Genomic DNA, 20,052 nt, shown 5'->3' with positions numbered 1-20,052 from the left:
CCATCGTCACTCGTTGACTTTAGGAAGACAGAGCATGGTTGGGCAATGTGCATTTAAGGAGGTATACAGTATATAGTAGTTGCTAGCATGTTTAGTATGTTTTTAGCATGCTTAGTACACAATAGGTATGTGGTTAGTACTGCATTACTGTGTTAACCAGTTCAGTTTCTGTTGGCAGTAGGTGGGGTTATATATCTGAATATTGCTTTGTAGATGTGTTCAGTGCAGGACTTTTATCAAGTATGTGAAGTTTGGGGCAGATTGGATATTGTATGTTTGAGTTACAACAACTTCCTTTAGCATTTCTAGCATGTTTTATGATGTTTCTAGCATATTACATATTAATTTTGGGGTAGATTGGACATTGCATGCCTGAGTTACAGCAAATTCATATTTAATTGTAGTAATAGTATGGTTTAGTACTTATAGTGTTTACTAGTATGTTTTAGCATGTTTCTAGTATGTTGGTAGGATGTTAAGCACCTACTGGCATTTTTTTTATTTGTTATTAGGAGTCCACAACAGTGTTTAACATGTCACTTCCTGTTGCCAGCAGGTGGCACTTTGACTGTAACTGAATATGAGCATTGTCATGTGTTCAAGACAGAACGCTTATCAAAAGTGTGAAGTTTGGCTCAGATTGGACATTGCCTTCTTGAGTAACAACAACATCCTGTTTCATTATATTAGCATGCTTTAGCACTTATCTTAGTATTGCTAGCATGTTTTAACATGTTTCTAGCATGTTTAGAAGTCAATGGTATTTTTAACATGTTGCTAGAACGGCATCAACGTGTTAAACATGACACTTCCTGTCACCAGTAGGTGGCGCTATTACTATAACTGAATATTCTCATGTAGATGTGTTCAGGCCATGACTCTTATCAAACGTGTGAAGTTTGGGGCAGACTGGACATTCCGTGCCTGTGTTACAGCAAATTCCTATTTAATTGCAGTATTAGCATGCTTTAGCACTAAGCTAAGTGTTTGCTAGCATGTTTTAACATGTTTCTAGTATGTTGTTAGCATGTTTAGCACATGCTGGAACTTTTTTATATGTTATTAGGAGTCCACAACAGTGTTTAACATGTCACTTCCTGTTGCCAGCAGGTGGCGCTATGACTGTAACTGAATATGAGCATGGTCATGTGTTCAGGACGGAACGCGTATCAAAAGTGTGAAGTTTGGCGCAGATTGGACATTGCCTTCTTGAGTAACAACAACATCCTGTTTCATTGAATTAACATGCTTTAGCACTTAGCTAAGTTTTGCTAGCATGTTTTAACATGTTTCTAACATGTTTAGAAGTCAATGGCATTTTTAACATGTTGCTAGAACGGCATCAACGTGTTAAACATGACACTTCCTGTTACCAGTAGGTGGCGCTATTACTATAACTGAATATTCTCATGTAGATGTGTTCAGACCATGGCTCTTATCAAACATGGGACGTTTGGGGCAGATTGGACATTCCGTGCCTGAGTTACAGCAAATTCCTATTTAATTGCAGTAATAGCATGCTTTAGCAATTAGCTAAGTGTTTGCTAGCATGTTTTAGCATGTGTCTAGTATGTTGCAGGTGGCGCTATGACTGTAACTGAATATGAGCATGGTCATGTGTTCAGGACAGAACGCTTATCAAACGTGTGAAGTTTGGGGCAGATTGGACATTCCATGCCTGAGTTTCAGCAACTTCCTGTTTCATGGCGAAACATCGAAATTTGTCAGGCCGCCGAGGACCCGCCCTTCGACGAAAACTCAAGATCTTCGCAATTCAACGTCGCAAAGGCCTTAAGATTACACTCACCAAATTTGAAGATGATCAGATCAAAACTGTAGGAGGAGTTCGTACAACATCAGTACAAAATCAGGAAATGGCAAAAACTGCACGAAATCTGAGAGGAAGTTCAGAATAGCTGACTTCCTGTTGTGTTTAGGGCTACGCTCCAAGATACTTTTTTGTAGGTATTGGGTCATTACATGTATGTATCAAATTTCATACCTGTACGTGAAACGTAGAGCCGGGGCAAAATGTAGGGGCAATAATTAAGCCATTTTGCCCCACCCAATTTTGAAAACCATTTCACACGTAAATTTTCACCACTTCTGAAGCGTGTGCAAAGTTTCATGATTTTTCGAGCACGTTTTGTATTTGCCACACTTCCTGCTACCAGCAGGTGGCACTATTGCTATAACCAAATATGAGCATGGTCATGTGTTCAGGACAGGACTCTTATCAAACATGTTAAGTTTGGGGCAGATTGGAAATTGTATGCCTAAGTTACTGCAGGCTGTCTGTGGTTGCCTAGCAACATCGGAACTGCAAGCAACATTAATATTGAACTTATCTGATCATGCATATATCACCAAAAGGCCGAAATTGGGTGAACATTTGTCAGGCCGCCGAGGGCACACCCTTCGACGAAAACTCAAGATCTTCGCAATTTAACGTCGCAAAGGCCTTAAAGGTACAATATGCAAGAATTTTTTTGCCGCTAGAGGGCGCTACATTCCAAACAACAACAACAGCGTAGCTTGATGACGATGTGAAGGAGCGTGGAATGATGGGAACTGTCGTTTTAAACTCCACCGTGGATGTAAATCAGTCAGACGGGAATCGAAAAATCATGTTCATGGATGAGGCTAAGTTCTATTTTTATAAATGCTGCGTTTAATGACATGCTTTTTGTGGCGAGGGGGGCGTGGTTCAGCGCGGTCTGTAACGGGAGAGAGAAGAGACGAGCAAGTAGGTCAAGTGCAAAGTATTATTGGCGTGGAGAGCTTATAAGCCGCGCTGGAACGAGAGAGAGACTGGAGAGAAAATTGGACGCAGAGAAAGAGAACCGGTGGATCCGAGCTCTCATTTTTGAACTGTTTTGTGCCGTCGCGGTTGCCACGGTGAATGCGCGTTGTGCGCGGCTTTTGTTTGTTTTGCTTTATTTTAATAAAGTAGCCTACGAGTCCCAGTCACGCCGATCCCTGTCTTCTTCCTTCCTGACTCTTAAACCTCATCACACTTTTATTTCATTAAAATGAATTAACCGCAAGAAAAGTAAGGTTTAATACTAAATTGGTTATCATAGATGTTACTGTATTTGTTGAATTCATTGTTGTGATAACGCTGCGCAGTTTTACGTGTTCTAAACAATTGTTGTAAAAGTACATTCGAACATGCCCACATCATTTGCCAAAATACTGATTAATCTTTATGTATAACACATGCTATGTTTATTTACATGGCCATAAACACCAGACGTGATAAACAATGTCAATAAACTAAACACAAATCTAAAGCAATAATACTTTCCTTACATAAACATAACTATTACCGAATGCTACATTTGGAAAATATAAAATTAAGCATGCTTTGTCGACAGAACCAGCAGCATTCGGTAAAGAATAATTGTGTACCATAACGACTGCAAGAAACAAGCTAAAGTTTGTAGCTTGATAGATGCTACAACTACAACTTCCGCATTTGTCCAGGACTCCACGCAGTATGAGCGGAAACCGAGGGTAACGCGGATATGACGCAATTGACTGGCGACTCCCAGCTCACCCCTGTTCTAACGCCCCGTTTCCTTGGATAAAATCACAATTTTCTCACGATTTAAAAATAGTTGGAAACATTTGGGATATTGTAAGTGATCAACTTAACAAAATATATAACACTGGCCTTGAGATTTTGGGATATTTTAATGCAAAATTCTTACATATTGTACCTTTAAGATTACACTCACCAAATTTGAAGAGGATCAGATGAAATCTGTAGGAGGAGTTCGTTAAAGTACAACATCAGGAAATTACGAAAAATGCCCAAAATCTAGGAGGAAGTTCAAAATAGCTCACTTCCTGTTGTGTTTAGGGCTATGCTCCAAGAGACTTTTTTGTAGGTATTGGGTCATTACATGTATGTACCAAATTTCATACCTGTGCGTGAAACGTAGAGCCGGGGCAATATGTGGGGGCAATAATTTACAGAATTTGCCCCACCCAATTTTGAAAACCATATCACACGTAAATTTTCACCACTTCTGAAGCGTGTGCAAAGTTTCATGAGTTTTCGAGCATGTTAAGGCCCTCTAAAAAGCGATTCACTTTGGAGAAGAAGAATAATAATAAACAGAGCAAAAACAATATAGGCCGCTGTCAGTAGCCTAAAAGAGGCCTAGAAATAGGGTTTCGTTCCACCAAGTGGGGCACTAATTTTTCTTTTGCTCAATATGTTCAACGTTAATAAAAGGTATCCAAGAAAAAAGTTCTCCACGCATTTTCCTGCAGTTAATGAGAAAAGTGTATTTATTGGCGCACTATATTGATTGCGTATTGAGACGTCTAAAACGGTTGAGCTCGATTTTCAACCAATCAGCATCGAGAATGTAAGTAGGTCACAGCCGAAATCAAGCCAATATCACTACGCACATGTAAACAGAGGAGGACGTAAGCAGCGCACCTTCATCTGATAGCGGCGATCAAGCTCGATTAACACCCGTAAAGTGTATTCTTCATGTCGGAAAAGATGGTGGGAAAGGTCCGCAGCCCTTTACTGAAGTACGATGGGAAAAAATCAAGCAATGTGCGTAGGAATGGCTCAAAACGTCGGACACTACGGAGCTAACGTTAGCTATTGCTAATAAACATGTTGCCCTCCTAGACAAACTGGTCTCTGATGTCCCAACAACTACGGGTTTCACCCGGCCTGATATCGGCGTTTTATAAAAAAAAAAAAATGTGTATGTGCGTGATGGGTAGGTTAAGGGGTCGGGTTAGCGTGTGTGTGTGTCTGTGTGTGTGTGTGAGAGAGAGAGAGATAGGTAGGTTTAGGGGTCGGGTTAGTGTGTGTGTGTGTGTGTGAGAGAGAGAGAGAAAGAGAGAGAGAGAGATGGATAGGTTTAGGGGTCAGGTTAGTGTGTGAGTGTGTGTGAGGAGAGAGAGATAGGCCGCTGTCAGTAGCCTAAAAGAGGCCTAGAAATAGGGTTTCGTTCCACATATTTAATATCAGAAATATATATGAGATTCCTTAGGAAAAAGTTCTCCACACACAATCTTGCAGTTTTTGAGAAAAATTATGCTAAAGGTGCCCATTTTGAAAAAAAGGGAAAACATAGGGAATTTTGCACTTTCAAACCTGTTATCATATAAACCAAAAAATGCCGAATTACCACTTGAGGTACAAAATAAAATGTTGAAATTTTAAAACAGTTTGAAATGTGTGATATACCTGAAGTTGCTATCTAGGGACAGAAAACATGATAAGATTATCAAGAAAACTTCTACTGTAACATTAACATCCCAATTACTTCTCATTATGTTGTTCCAATTCAAAGGTAATATTTGAGGTAAAATCTGAATAACAAATAGAATTAAGCCAAAATATAATAACAGAACTCCCAACTCTCACGCATTCACCGTGAGACTCACGCAATTGACACTTTTCACACGCTCTCACACCACACATCCATTCTCAGGAAAGCCATTTAATGACCATAATATAGACACGTTAGTTGGCTAGAAAAAGAGCTATAGAGAGTATTTTGCTAAATATGTGTACTATATTACATATTTATTATATTTGTACTTATATCATTAAATAAAGTTGTTATTATAATAAAAAACACATTATATTTAATTTGAGTTATTTTTAACCTTAAATAATACTACCAGCTGATAGGGCTGTCTGTGTGTAGCCTATTGTTCTTGAGAAAAATTAACGCCTATCTTGTGTACCTAATATTTATCCAAATGAGTCAACATTAAATCAAATCACAAGAATTGAATTGAAATCGTGAAATTTCTTTTAAGAAATTTGTAAAAAAAAAAAAAAAAAACTTAGCTTACCAGAAATTGTACCATATAAACATTGTAACATGTTGTCAAAATTCAGTTTAGTTACTAAAATGTTTTGACAATCACAATACACTTATTGTGATGCAAGTTTTTTTTTTTGCAACCCCCCCCCCCCCCCCCCCCCCAAATCTCACTCCAAGTTAAACTCAAAAGTATACAAAGAAAACACTTTTAAAAATAACACATTTAATGGTGAATTGTTAATTTGCATACACGAGCAGTAACTGCACTACATGTACATATTCACAGGAATGATTATTGTAAACAAGATTTAATTTTGATTTATTTATTTACCTACCCATCTCTCTCTCACACACACACTAACCCAACCCCTAAACCTACCCATCTCTCTCTCACACACACACACACACACACACACACACACACACACACACACACACTCACACACTCACACACTAACCTGACCCCTAAACCTACCCATCTCTCTCTCTCTCTCTCTCTCTCACACACACACACACACACACATTAACCCGACCCCTAAACCTACCCATCTCTCTCTCTCTCTCTCTCACACACACACACACACACACTAACCCGACCCCTTAACCTACCCATCACGCACATACACACAAGTCAAGCGTGTTTTTTGTTTGTTTTTTTGTCTATAAAACGCCGATATCAGGCCGGGTGAAACCCGTAGTTGTTGGGACATCAGAGACCAGTTTGTCCAGGAGGGCAACATGTTTATTAGCAATAGCTAACGTTAGCTCCGTAGTGTCCGACGTTTTGAGCCATTCCTATGCTTGATTTTTTCCCATCGGACTTCAGTAAAGGGCTGCGGACCTTTCCCACCATCTTTTCCGACATGAAGAATACACTTTACGGGTGTTAATCGAGCTTGATCGCCGCTATCAGATGAAGGTGCGCTGCTTACGTCCTCCTCTGTTTACATGTGCGTAGTGATATTGGCTTGATTTCGGCTGTGACCTACTTACATTCTCGATGCTGATTGGTTGAAAATCGAGCTCAACCGTTTTAGACGTCTCAATACGCAGTCAATATAGTGCGCCAATAAATTAAAATTTCTCATTAACTGCAGGATAATGCGTGGAGAACTTTTTGCTTGGATACCTTTTATTAACGTTGAACATATTGAGCAAAAGAAAAATTAGTGCCCCACTTGGTGGAACGAAACTGAACGATACAGCTCACGTACAGCGGCCTAATAGGGTCCTCTCACCATCGGTGCTCGGGCCCTAATAATAAACAGAGCAATTCCAAGAGGGTCCTCACACCATCGGTGCTCGGGCCCTAATAATAAATAATCCTACCGGAAACAATAGGGCCTTCGCCCTTTCAGGGCTTGGGCCCTAATAATAAACAGACCAATTCCAAGAGGGTCCTCACACCATCGGTGCTCGGGCCCTAATTACAATTTCAACAATATTTCAAGTGTACTCTTTCTTTGTAAAAAAAATGATTATAGGCCTACATTTTATCTATGTATTCATTAGTTTGAATATAGCCAACATTGCAACAGCTAACATCTTAGTTGATGACTTTTTTTTACAAAAATAGTATTTTATATATAGAAATTGCTAAACAAAAGCTTATTTGATGTGGCAGTATATTCTACAGTAAAAACTGTACCCAAATCTACTAAACAAAATGTTGTCTTTCATATTTCGTCTGACTGTAACGTTGTTTTCATGAAATATTAGGGCATATTGTTAATTTGCAGTTTAATACGTTGCTTATACAAATAGCCTACATTTTATTTCAACATTCAGTCGATTTTTACTCATCTCAGTATAGCAATACAGTTTGCTAAAACATCATCATTCATTCACACACGCGATTTAAATTTAAACTGTCTTTGCCAGCTGTGGTAAACAGCGCGCATCTCTGCCGTTTATTCATTCATAAACAGAAACCCACGTGAAGAAATTCACGTGAGAAGGAAAAAACTTACTAGTATTCCTCAGCTCGCTCCTCGATATACCCGCACTTCTGAGGGACATTTTCCATTAGTATTATTCCTCACAGCGCTGCAAGGCGGTGTAAACAAGTAATGATCTAATGTTTTCTCGAGCTGATGGGGGCGTTCACAGGATTGCCTCAGCCATTTGCGCTTGAATAGCGCGCGCTCTCTGTGGGCGTGTCACATTACATCTGAATTAGCTGTAATGAGGTCGACTGGAATCGCTCTCTTTTAATACAGATTTCACAAGATGAGAATATTTGTTTTTGATATAAATTATTTCATTTAAAAGAAGAGAATTCAAGCTTCATGCCTGTGTGTCTGTATGTCTGTTTGACTGAGTATTCGCTGAGCTACAGTTCATTTTCGGACGCGTTTCAGAATGGACTACACTGGCAGAGAGAAGGCAGAACTCGCTTCGTGTTTATTTTTCTTTATTTGGCAAAAAGCACAACACTTTGTTTTTATTGTGAGTATACACAAAAATAATACACATTTAACAGAATCGATTGATGTATGAAACTCCTATGGAAAATCAAAGTCAACAGAGTATTTATGAGTTTCTTTTACACTGATAAAAAAAAAGCGAGCTGGTATCGCCGGCGATACCGTCGACCTCAGGGGGTTAATGGTGTTGTCGATGAAGTGTCTACACTTACGAGTAGACATTAACCCTTTCGCACGTACGATCACACCGGTGTGATCAGTCTAGGCTGGAGTGTACGATCACACCGGTGTGATTAGAACGGTCAGTGCATCACGTGATCAACTGCTAAATTCAAATGTGCTTTTGCGCGTTGGCTGACGCTGAGCCAGCGCTCAGAGCTGTCATTTATCACAACTTTTCAGTGTTTCCAACCACATAATGTTTATTTTAGGTTTCAGACACATAAATTCACATAAGTACTAAAAAAACAATACATTTAGAGTTTGTAAAATACACACTGATGTCTATGGAAGAGGCAATAATAATCCTTTCCATTATAATTAGACACGTTTTATTCATATCAGATACACATTGTGTAAGTAACTTTAAAGTTTACTCTATTCTTCTCCCAGTTCACCAGCCACTTACTTTTATGTATTTTGGGAGAAGTGGATGAATTCACGTGTTGTAAATCCAACAGATCCGATTCTCTGAACTGCGTCTGCGGCACAAACTAACATGGCGGCGCCCATCGCACATACAGCTCAACTAACGCGATCATTATAAAGGTGTTTAAACAACAAAACACTTCCACTTGCATATATTTGACAATTGGAATATCAGGTATTTCATGCCATAACTAACAAATTTGTGAATATTTTGAATAAAAAAGGAAAAATGACATAAAAGCAGATCATCATTCACTCAGCGCTGTTGTTGCTGCGGTGTGTCACGTGACAAGCAATGACGCGTCACCATGGAAACCATAAAGTGACACGTTTTAAATAACCATAGACAGTGGACACAGCGACCCCATAGGTTTCAACGGAGAAAAGTGAAGCAAATTAGAAGCACTCACTTCCTGATAGCTGAGCGTACTGCGCAGACTCAAACTGAGCTTGACGACGTAAATGTGACGTGAGCAGCCTGTCTGACAGTAGTCTTCTAGTAGCTGTGCCAAGCGAAATCTGAATCATTCCCTTCCGAATCTTGCAGAGACGGAGAGTGTGAGTAGGAGCTGTCCATGAGCTAGGAGCAGGAGCAACTTTATGACTCTCAATGGGCTTCTCCCTTGACTTTATCGGACTTTATGCCTCCACGTCCCCCAGATTGATTGCGAGCTTCTCCTCCTGTCTATACGGTAATTTCTAGAGAGTCGCGTGGTTATGACGCAGTTGTTAGCCTACTTTTACAAAAACTGCTTCTACGGGGCCATAACGTAAGATACAAGGTAATGGAGCCTTTTATACATTGTCGTGTTTCTTTAGAAATAAACAATGGACAAATGGAGTCTTTAAAAGCCTCAGATGTAAAGTTATTCGCTGTCAAAGTGACGCCAAAATGAATGGGAGTCAATGGCATGCTAACAGCAGGTGATGGCTTGTTAGCCAATGGCGGCACCCGGGGGTGGTACGGTTTTCGAACGCTGGATTGACCCCCTGTAAATAACGGTCGTCTTGAAAAACTCATGCTGGGGGGTCAGCCAGAATATTTTAAACTTACTTGTGAAAGGGTTAAGCAATAAGCATGTTCCAGCCAGGTTCGTCACTTGTTGGGGTCCCCTGGAAACATTTCTGTTGTTGTCTGTGCTATTTGCAGCACGTTTCTGTATTTAGTAGTGTTGTGAACTTTTGCAGAGCGTTTCTGTATTTGGTTGTGTTGTTAAATTTTGCAGAGCATCTCCGTATTTGGTTGTGTTGTGAACTTTTGTAGTGCGTTTCTGTATTGGTTGTGTCGTGAGTATTTGGAGCACACGACTGTTGTAAAACTGATGAAGATGTTTTCTTAATTTGCTGGTGTTTTTTATTTGCATGTGATTTCTAAAGTTGCCACTGTACTTTATAGTGTGGAACTATGCATCACACTGGTGTGACATAGCACTGACAAAATATGTTGGCGTGTAAAAATACGCACAAAGATTTGAGCAAATTTATGCCACACACACGGTAGTAGAATATGTGTATATTGTGTCACTTTGATGGAACATTCCATTACCTGTTTATTTGGGTCAAAGGAGATAATAATAGTTGAAATATCCTTACACCAAGATTAGCTTTCTTGAGCATTGCATGTTTGCACTATACCTGGAACTTAGCAATCAACATGTATGTTGATTAACACCTCAAGTAATTAATTTTAAATGTAGGTTTGTCAAAAGAAAAAGGTTCAGTCATACATTTAATAAAAATTCTAAGTGAAAATTATGTGATTTGTCACATACACATCCAAAGAGTTTTTACTCATGTGAGGAAACCACTCGGCTACATTACTAATCACTCCTGAAGAAACAATGCTGGTCATCAGACTTTTTTTAAAAAGGAATTAAAGAATAAAGTAAAAGTTTTATTTAAAGAAAGTGGACAACATGCCTTGCTTTTGTGGTACACAGATTTATAAATGTTTAAACGTTTAAAATTGTGTATCTTATTTTACTCAGAATTTTGGAATCATTTGTTCTTTTGCAATCATTTGTTCTTTGCGTATTTTATTTGTGAATGATATATGTGCCTTGTGGTGTTTTCTTTTGTTTTTGTATTTCCCCATGTCTACTGCTACCATTCTCACCTGTTTTGTTGCCCATTCACCTCAGCTCCACTGATTGGCTGCAGCCAGGAGAAAGCCAGCACTGCTTCACAGCAAGCTGAGAGGGATGCAGACTGTAACCCCTGGTTCACACCGGATGCGGAAGCGTCGCGGAACGGAAAATCACGCGCGGTCCGGCGCCTGCCTGTTCACACTAGACGCGTATTCTCCGCGGCGGTCGACAAGCGCTTCTGCTCAGTTGTTGTTTATTCAGAGCTATTTTTACATCATGGGTAAGTAAATAACCTCATAAAATGAATACACCATGTTTCTGTAACCAAGAAGTTTGTACACTTCTTTTATTAATCCGTTGTCGAGACACACACGCAGCCAGAGAGAGAATATGGTAGACAGTTTTTTTCTTTGTTTGTTTTCATCTTTCTAGTCTGTTTAGATACACAAATATGATCGCATTTGTCACTCGCGGTATTTTAATTTGAAAATTGCTTTTATTTTGACAATTGACCGGATGTCTCGTGTTTCTTGGTGTGACTTCCTGCCGGAATGGACGCGAATCACTCGCGGCTCGCGCAAAAAATAGACCAGACGCCGAAACTGGCGCTCCACGGCGCGGGCCGGCCGCGGCGCTCCGCGTCTGGTGTGAACGACACCATAGGTTAACATGGGCGCCGAAAGGAAGCGGCCTCCGTTCCGCGCCGCTTCGGCGTCGCTTCGGCGGCCGGTGTGAATGGGCCGTGACTTGCAGTTGACTTCTTTTCTCCTGCTCCAGACAACTTTATTGTGTTATGTTGCTGACAAGTGCTAATCATTGGTTCAATTGTGAATTTAGTTGAAGATTTACGTAGCAAGTTGGGGCTTGTCCTTTCAATTAAAAGTTGACCTTGGTGTAATTGTAAGTATCTGTTTCTCTTTTGTTCTGTTTGGCTGTTTTCTTTTTGGTGAGGGAGAAAGCTCCTGTGGTAGTGAGAATTATGGAATTTGATTTGATCTCATTTTCTCTTTCTCCTACCATAGAAGTTTTTGAATGCTACAGGAAGGTAGATTATTTTTTTTAATAATTTTTTTTGTAATCACAGACTTCTTTAATGTTTGGTAGCATGCCTAGGAACCTCTACAAGTTATCAAAGATCACTTGAGGGAAAAGTTGGTAGATGGAATTTTACCAGATTACTCTGCCGTCAGTGCCGAGGAACAACATGGGCTCACAGCAGAAGCTGTGGCAAGTGGGGTTCTTCCTGGGCTGGCAACTGAGTCTCTGGGTGAGTCTATGTTAGCTGTTAAGTTGAAGGAGCTAGACCTCCTTATAAAAAAACAGAATGTGAAGGGCAGAAGATCAGGCTTCGTGCTATAGAGGCACAAACAGATAGGGACATTAAAATGCGTCAGTTAAGGCCAATTTATACTTCTGCGTCGAGTGTACGCCGTACTGTACGTCGTAGGCTACGCACGTAGGCGACGCCGTCGTGAGCATTTATACTTCTGCGAATGTCTGTGTTGCTCTGCAGTTACACCGCCGAAACGCTAGTTGGCGCGGGTGGGTTTTAATGTTCCACTGTGTTTACATTCCTCGCGGCTGTTTTGAGTTTAGGTTTCTACGAGCAATGGCGACTGAAGGAGTCATACAGATGGCTGTATTTCCGCACTTCTTCAAGCAATCTGTCGGTCACTTGGTCTATTTCCATGGCTCTTCACTGATCTTCGGAATTTAAAAATGGCGGGCGGGCGGTGCAGAGTGCAGAAGATCATTCCGGAAATGCGTAGGAGGAAACGCGATGCTATCCAGCCGACCAATCACAGATCTTGCGGTCCGCGTCGCCGCGACGTGTAGTTACATTTTTGAGGAGGTGCGCGTCAGGGTACGGCGAAGGGTACGGCGTATGGTACACGTCAATGCGTATGCTACGCCGTACCTTCTACGCGCACCCGACGCAGAAGTATAAATTGGCCTTTAGACTGGCATGCTCTGGAATTAGATTAAACAAATCAGTTCCTATGCCTCGCTCTAGACTCCCCTCTGCTTTATCTCCTGTCACTTTACCTGCTGCTGTTGCACCTCCGAGTAATGATAATGTGATTCCTGAGCCAGATTTTGATGTTGGCAAGTATCTTAAACTCATGCCCCCGTTTAGAGAAGCGGAAGTGGATTCGTATTTTGTTGCCTTTGAACGGGTCGCTACGAAATTGCAGTGGCCAAAAGACGTGTGGGCTCTGTTATTGCAGTGCTGCCTTTCTGGTAAAGCACAACAGGTTTGCTCTGCCTTACCAATGGATCAGTCCCGTGACTATGATATAGTGAAATCTGCTGTTCTGAGAGCGTTTGAGTTGGTGCCTGAGGCAAACAGTCAAAAAATGTAGATCACATGTGAAAACAGCCAAACAGACATTTGTAGAGTCCATGAGGGAGCTTCAAGAGCTGTTCTTTTCTTGCTGGTTTTGTGGATATTTGTGCAGTGTGGTGTAGGGTTAATGGTCTTCCTGATTATCTTGACTCAAATATTTTGACTCAATTAACATATACTATTTTGATCAAACATTGCTAATCTTGCTGAGGTGTCGACATAACTTAAAACTTGCTTAAGTGTATTTTAAGCCCCCACAATCAAAAGAAACATATTCACAGGCATAACACCATTTTGCCCCTCCAGACAAACCATTAAAAACATAATGGCAGGCTAAGAGGTGTGAGATCATTAATCCAGTCATTTGATCTTTTGATTTACAACCACTGTCATGTCAGTCTGGGGTAACACGACCCTGGAGACCCACCAGTTAGGGATGACAGACTCACAAATTAGGCCATAAAACATATTTGTCACATGACATCCTGTCAATCATGAGTGACAGGGGACCATCAATCTACCAAAGAGGGTAATAAATCAATCAAAAGTAACAGAATGTCTATGTTAAGACTAGTAATACTATTAAAGTGTGAGCATTAAACTGTGGAGGTCAATGAAAGTGCACAGCTCTGACAAACCATTAGCTCAACCACTGCGCATACAAGTTACTGACTGACATCTTATAGCTTGTTACGCTGTACATATCAATGCTATACATTTCAGAGATACTGAACCAAGTATATTGAGTCCTATTAAACATTCCACACACATCCAAATGACTGTGATGCATGTGGAAACTCTGTTCATGTGTACCTGGTCACTTCACGTGTTTTCTCTGATCAGATAGCTATCCAATCATGAACAGACCGAAAGACAGGCATTGTTTTAGGAGGAATAAAATTTAAATATGTGGCTTCAGCAACCAGATGCATGTTGTCCAGTTTCATCTGGAATGCATTCCAGATAAAACTGCACAACATGCATCTGGTTGCTGAAGCCACACATTTAAATTGTATTCCTCCTAAACTGGTAAAAACATGCATCTGGTTGCTGAAGCCACATACTTAAATTTTACTCCTCCTAAAATGGTAAAAACTAAACATGCAAGAGACTAAATCATCTTATCAGTGCTTATGTTACTCTCTCTACAATTGTGATCTTTGATTTTAAAATTAGCTGATGTGAGGTTTATTAGTCACTTCTCCTATATCACAACAGTTAACACTGGTCTACATCCCAAATGTTTTTAAATAAATGTAGGCAAATTTCACTAATTCTGGGCCACTGAGAATGAAAATGATGCTTAGATTTTTTTTTATTGGCTCTAGATTTCAAGATATGCTATTTCAGTCAGTATATACGACAGTATAAACGACAGTATAAACACAGTCTTAAAGCTGTTTTCTCTGCGGATGGGATAGCCATGCAAAAGATTCACACTACATCAAGAAAGACTAGCAACTCCAACAGTCATTGGAGCCAGGAAAAGTGTTCAGCATCCACCACTTGTTGAATCAAGGAAGATTACCACCCTTACACATCAAGCTGGGTCTGATGCAGAACTTTGTAAAGGCAGCGGACAAGTCGAAAGCTTTCAAGTACCTCTGTGGAAAATTACCAAAGTTAAGTGAAGCTAAGATAAAGGAAGGTGTCTTTGTTGGTCCTCAGATTCATGATCTTCTTCGTGATGATGCATTTGACCATGCCCTGTGTGGCAAGGAACAGTCTGCATGGAAAGCCTTCAGTGAGGGGCAATACATTTTCTCGTAAACAACAAGGTAGACATTTACACTTTGTTGATGGAAAACTATAGCCTGGCAAGCCAGACCTACATCAAGATGTTAGGTCTGGCAACTCACCATAGACACGGTTCAATCCGAGGGGCGGGATAAACGGCTGTCTTTCAAATTCCCTCTGCATGCAATAGGACAGCGATTCAACCAACCAGAGCGTTTTCCCAACAGCGGAGCTAGCGTTAGTTGATAGATTCAACTTTTGCTATATCTGGCTGGCAAAACTACGAACACATCTTCCTTTTTTAAGAATGACTTAAGTGCCGTTCTTTGCTCTTTTCTCAAAGAAAAACTTAACTCCAAGTCCTCCAGAGTCGCGGCCAAAGCCGATTCGAAAGACTGTTCTCCAGCAGCAGCCGCCATTCTTTGTTTTCAAGTAGCAGGGAACCGTCGCAACTCTGTCGTCATTATGTTAAGCCAGCCCCGCCTACTCTATACACGATGTAATTGGCCAGACCTAATTTAGTTTTTTCCAGCTTGAAAGTCAACGGAGAGTTTCTAGACTACCCTGGCTGCAAAATAAATTTTGCTGCCGCTAACTGGACAATGGAGAAACGCTATCAGTACAAATGGAGCCCATCAATGCTTGCAGACGATTGCTGGACAGTGACAGGAGATGCTCCAATTAATGAATAGATAATGAGGCGAACCATGAAGTGCAGAGTAGACACTGAATGGGACTAAACTATGTACATAATAGTTTTTTGCCTTTGTTTCATAATGAATTAAATTTTTGCTGATTTTTAAAGTGTTACATAAACAGGACAGGTGACAGGCACTATCTACATAATACACATAGATGTAAAATGTAAAAACTTAAATATCTTGGAAACAGTAGCCAATCAGTTGTTGTTTTAATATTCATATTTGAATTTAGCACATCAAAATACATAATTAGCACATTTTATCTCTGAAGCAGACAACTTCTTAAAAATTGTAGACCAGTGTTATTAAATTGTATGTATAGATGTATGCGGGTATTAATAAAAGAAAGGGTGTAGAAACAGAGGAAGAAAGAAGAAATGTCATACTCATACTTACCAACTGTAGCACATCCTCATCTTTAGGCATGATGGACAACTCCAGCACATTCTCACTAAATACAAATGAATGCAATTACAAATACACTGTAGATATGAATCCACTTGTAAATATAAGTATGGCTCATTAATTAATATCTTTTTAAAGTAGCCTCACCTATTTTGAATCAGCGCTATGACCTGAGAATAAGTTTTCCCCAGCACACTTTCTCCGTTTACCTTCACCAGCCTGTCTCCTAAACAGAAACACATACACTTATCATATTGGTTGCTGTTAAAGTGAACAGTCAAAGGGCATTACAGCATAAAATGTTCCCCTACCTGTGCACAGGCCTCCCTGATGGGCTGGGCCTTTCTCTTTCACATTCTTCACAAAAATGGTGTCCATTGGCTCTAGAAGAGACCTTTGACCTCCTGAGGAAGATCATATAACAACTATAGATGCATTCACAACTGAAATATTACAAAATGTGATGTCCCTGTTGGCCGTCATTTGTGTGTGTGTGGGTTTTATTTTTTATTTTTTTTGGTGAGTGTGTCTATCATAGATGACTGGCTGACTAATGGGTGATTAGGAACACAGGCGTGCAGGTTCCCCTCACTATTTAAGTGGCATCTTTCCCTCAGAGTGCATGTCCCATCATAGTTTGGGATTCCATGTCGATACTTTGGGATAACAACAAATGGTGGCTCATCCTAAATTTTCGCAGCTTTTGTTTTGACTTTTTTTTTCTGAATATCTGTGTGTTGTTGTTTGTTATTTATTTTTTTATTATTTTTTTGGTGCCAATTAGTATTAACTTTCTGTGTTTAGTTGCGATTACGTTTGAATTAGTTTGAACTGCTGTAAGAACTGCTGTAAAATTTGATTGAATTTGAATAAGATTATTAGGAGAGCCAAGTATACATTGAATTAGTAGATTGAAGGGTTTTAATCAGATGGATCATCACAGCTGTAGTAAAGGGTTTTGGTTTTGAGCCCTGGGGATTAACTTCGTTGATAGGATTAAGCTGCATGCTCTTTATTGGCATGTTGAAAATTCTTTTGTTTTAGTTTGTTATTTTCAAGCAGATCAGTGGTTAGAGCTGGAAATCGATTTAATTAAATGTAATCTTTCGGGATCACAAACCTATATAGGTTATATATATATATATATATATAATTTTTTTTTTTTTTTTTTTTTTAAGAGCAGAGCAATATTTCATGGTTTAGAGCCACTTACCTTTGCCATTGCCATTTTCCTGGTTCTGGGGGGGGGGGGGGGGGGGGAGAAAGAAATGTTTAAGATCAGTTGAACTGCTGAAGCCTGTATTTGTAACATGTCCTTCACAGTCCCCAGAAGTTCAATGCAGCTGGTTGGTAGGAGTTTAGAAGAGGCTTTCTTATTGAATGAGGCATTTATATAGCACTTTCATATGTACTACTGTACACCCAAAGCACTTACATGAAAGAGCATTTATATGAAATTCTGGATCCTAGCTTTGGGACGAGTCACTCCTCTAAATGTAAATCAATGGGATTTTTGCCAGTTTTATAATAAAACCATAAGTATGATGGATCAAAAATGTAACAATACACTTCACCTAAAAAAGTTGCATTCATACTTGTAGCACAAATGGTGCGGGCGTTACTTGCTGAAGTAAACACTTACGGTTAGTTATCTGAACAAACACTATAGCAATAGATAGTATTAGCAAGCACCATTACCCTTGTGAAAAAAATAGTATACTTAAGCACAATTTATTCGTATGTACTTTAGTATAACTAAATGTATTTGTGGCTCACTATAAATTGGCACAACTTAAAAATTTGTCATGGGAAATAATGCAGAGGATTCAATTGCAAGTGAAACAATGATGTATTTATTGAGAGTCACAGATGAGAGTAATGGAACAGGGTCAGATGCTTGGCAGCGCAGGGACACAATGGACAACCCAGATCCTCTGTGGAGAAGTGATAGGCAAACCAGGAGTCCAGTTCTCTGATGAACCGAAACGAGGTAATCCACGCCAGATGATCCTCCGTGAAAACAGGCAGAGTGATCCACAATTCGGCAGGTAATCTACAAAGACACAGGAAACAACCAGGAAACAGACATGCACAAAGGAACAAATCCCAACGATCTGACAAGATCGCCACAAGACACATGACAATGAGAATAAATAGTCACAGACAATGAGTGGTAGTTGGCGCTGATAATCAGCTGAGTGGTAATCAGCGGCCACACCCACAACACACACACACAGACAGAGTGAGAACGAGTCAGTGAATTCATGAACCGTGACAGTACCCCTTCCCCTAGGAGCGCCTCCTGGCATCCCCAGAAGAACTCACCCGTTGATTGTAATCATCAATAAGGGAGTTATCCAAAATGTCCCTAGCAGGAACCCAACTTCTCTCCTCCGGACCATAACCTTCCCAGTCCACCAAGTACTGAAATCTGCGTCTGCGTCCAAATCTGTTGCCCCTGCGTCCCCTTCCTGCCACCAGAATCGTTGCTTAACCAAAAATCTGGTACGGTTGACTCCTGGATGACATGCCACGTTGGAACAATGACCCCATTGGATAACGTCGGACCATAATCCCTCCGGCACGAACAACCGACTCGGTGGGCAACCGGGCGGAGGCGTTACCCCTTCTAAGGCCGATTTGACCTTCGACTCGATCTCCCATATGAGTATGGAGACAATGAGTCTCTCAGGTAAAATACACTCAGGAGTGGACTGGCTTTCGGAATGGTCAAAAACGCGAGACAAAGCGTCAGGTTCGATGTTTTTGGAACCCTGGCGGTACGAGAGCAAAAAATCTAAACGACCGAAAAACAGAACCACCGAGCCTGCCTGGAGTTAAGTCTTTTGGCGGATCTGATATATTCCAAGTTCTTATGATCAGTCCAGATGATAAAAGGTACCCCTGAACCCTCTAACCAATGACGCCACTCTTCCAATGCTAACTTGACCGCCAACAATTCTCTGTTACCAATGTCATAGTTACGTTCTGCTGGCGATAGACAATGTGAAAAAAAAAGTGCATGGATGCATCTTGTCATCCGAGGAAGAGCGCTGGGACAGAACCGCACCTACCCCCACATCTGACGCATCGACCTCCACCACAAACTGACGTGAAGGATCATGGGCTATCAGAATGGGAGCCAAAACAAAACGGCTTTTGAGTTTGGAGAATGTAGCTTCGGCTACACCAGACCACCTGAACGTAGTCCTGGGGGAGGTCAAGGCTGTCAGAGGAGCAGCTAGTTGGCTGAAATTGCTAATAAAACGCCGGTAGAAGTTGGCGAACCCCAGAAACCTCTGTAGGGCCTTACGGGAATCTGGACTTGGCCAATCTACCACAGCCTTAACCTTCTCGGGATCCATGCGCATTCCCTCGGAACGAGATGAAAAGAGCATTTCTCCGCATTGACAAAAAGCACATTCTCTAGCAACCTCTGGAGCAACGTGCTGAATGTGTTCCTGGAGAGAAGACGAAAAAATCAGTATGTCATCCAGGTAGACATAAATGAACTGATCTACCATGTCTCTCAGCACATCATTGACGAGTGCTTGGAATACCGCAGGGTAGTTGGACAACCCGAAGGGCATGACCAAATATTCAGAATGGCCCCTAGGGGTATTAAACGCAGTCTTCCACTCATCCCCCTCTCTTATGCGAACCAAATGATAAGCATTACTTAAGTCCAATTTAGTGAATACAGATGCTCCCTGCAACCTCTCGTAGGCGGAAGACATCAACGGCAAAGGATAAGTATTCTTTACCGTGATGTCGCTCAACCCTCGGTAATCAATACAAGGTCGCAGGGAACCATCCTTCTTACCCACAAAAAAGAACCCCGGAAATGATCCCAGCTGATAGAGAATCAGAAATGTACTTCTCCATGGCCTC

The 20,052-nt window shown here is 40.7% G+C and overlaps 1 protein-coding gene across 7 annotated transcripts in view; it reads right to left on the bottom strand.

Annotated features, from left to right (window-relative positions):
- Positions 1–20,052, bottom strand: part of arhgap23b (Rho GTPase activating protein 23b) — a 551,994-nt gene that overhangs the window by 283,444 nt on the left and 248,498 nt on the right. For 5 of the 7 annotated variants that reach the window (XM_082152677.1, XM_082152678.1, XM_082152673.1 and 2 more), the window contains exons 3-6: positions 17,375–17,399; positions 16,473–16,565; positions 16,309–16,387; positions 16,153–16,207 (exon numbers count right to left, since the gene is read on the bottom strand). In XM_082152677.1, coding sequence (XP_082008803.1) covers positions 16,153–16,207; positions 16,309–16,387; positions 16,473–16,565; positions 17,375–17,399 — 252 coding nt within the window. The remainder of the gene's footprint in view (positions 1–16,152; positions 16,208–16,308; positions 16,388–16,472; positions 16,566–17,374; positions 17,400–20,052) is intronic. The other 2 variants (XM_082152674.1, XM_082152679.1) reach the window with 2 other exon arrangements.

This window comes from Leuciscus leuciscus (assembly GCF_965113295.1).
Source record: "Leuciscus leuciscus genome assembly, chromosome: 21".
Classification (NCBI taxonomy): Eukaryota; Metazoa; Chordata; class Actinopteri; order Cypriniformes; family Leuciscidae; genus Leuciscus; species Leuciscus leuciscus.
This window is presented reverse-complemented; position numbering and strand designations above follow the sequence as displayed.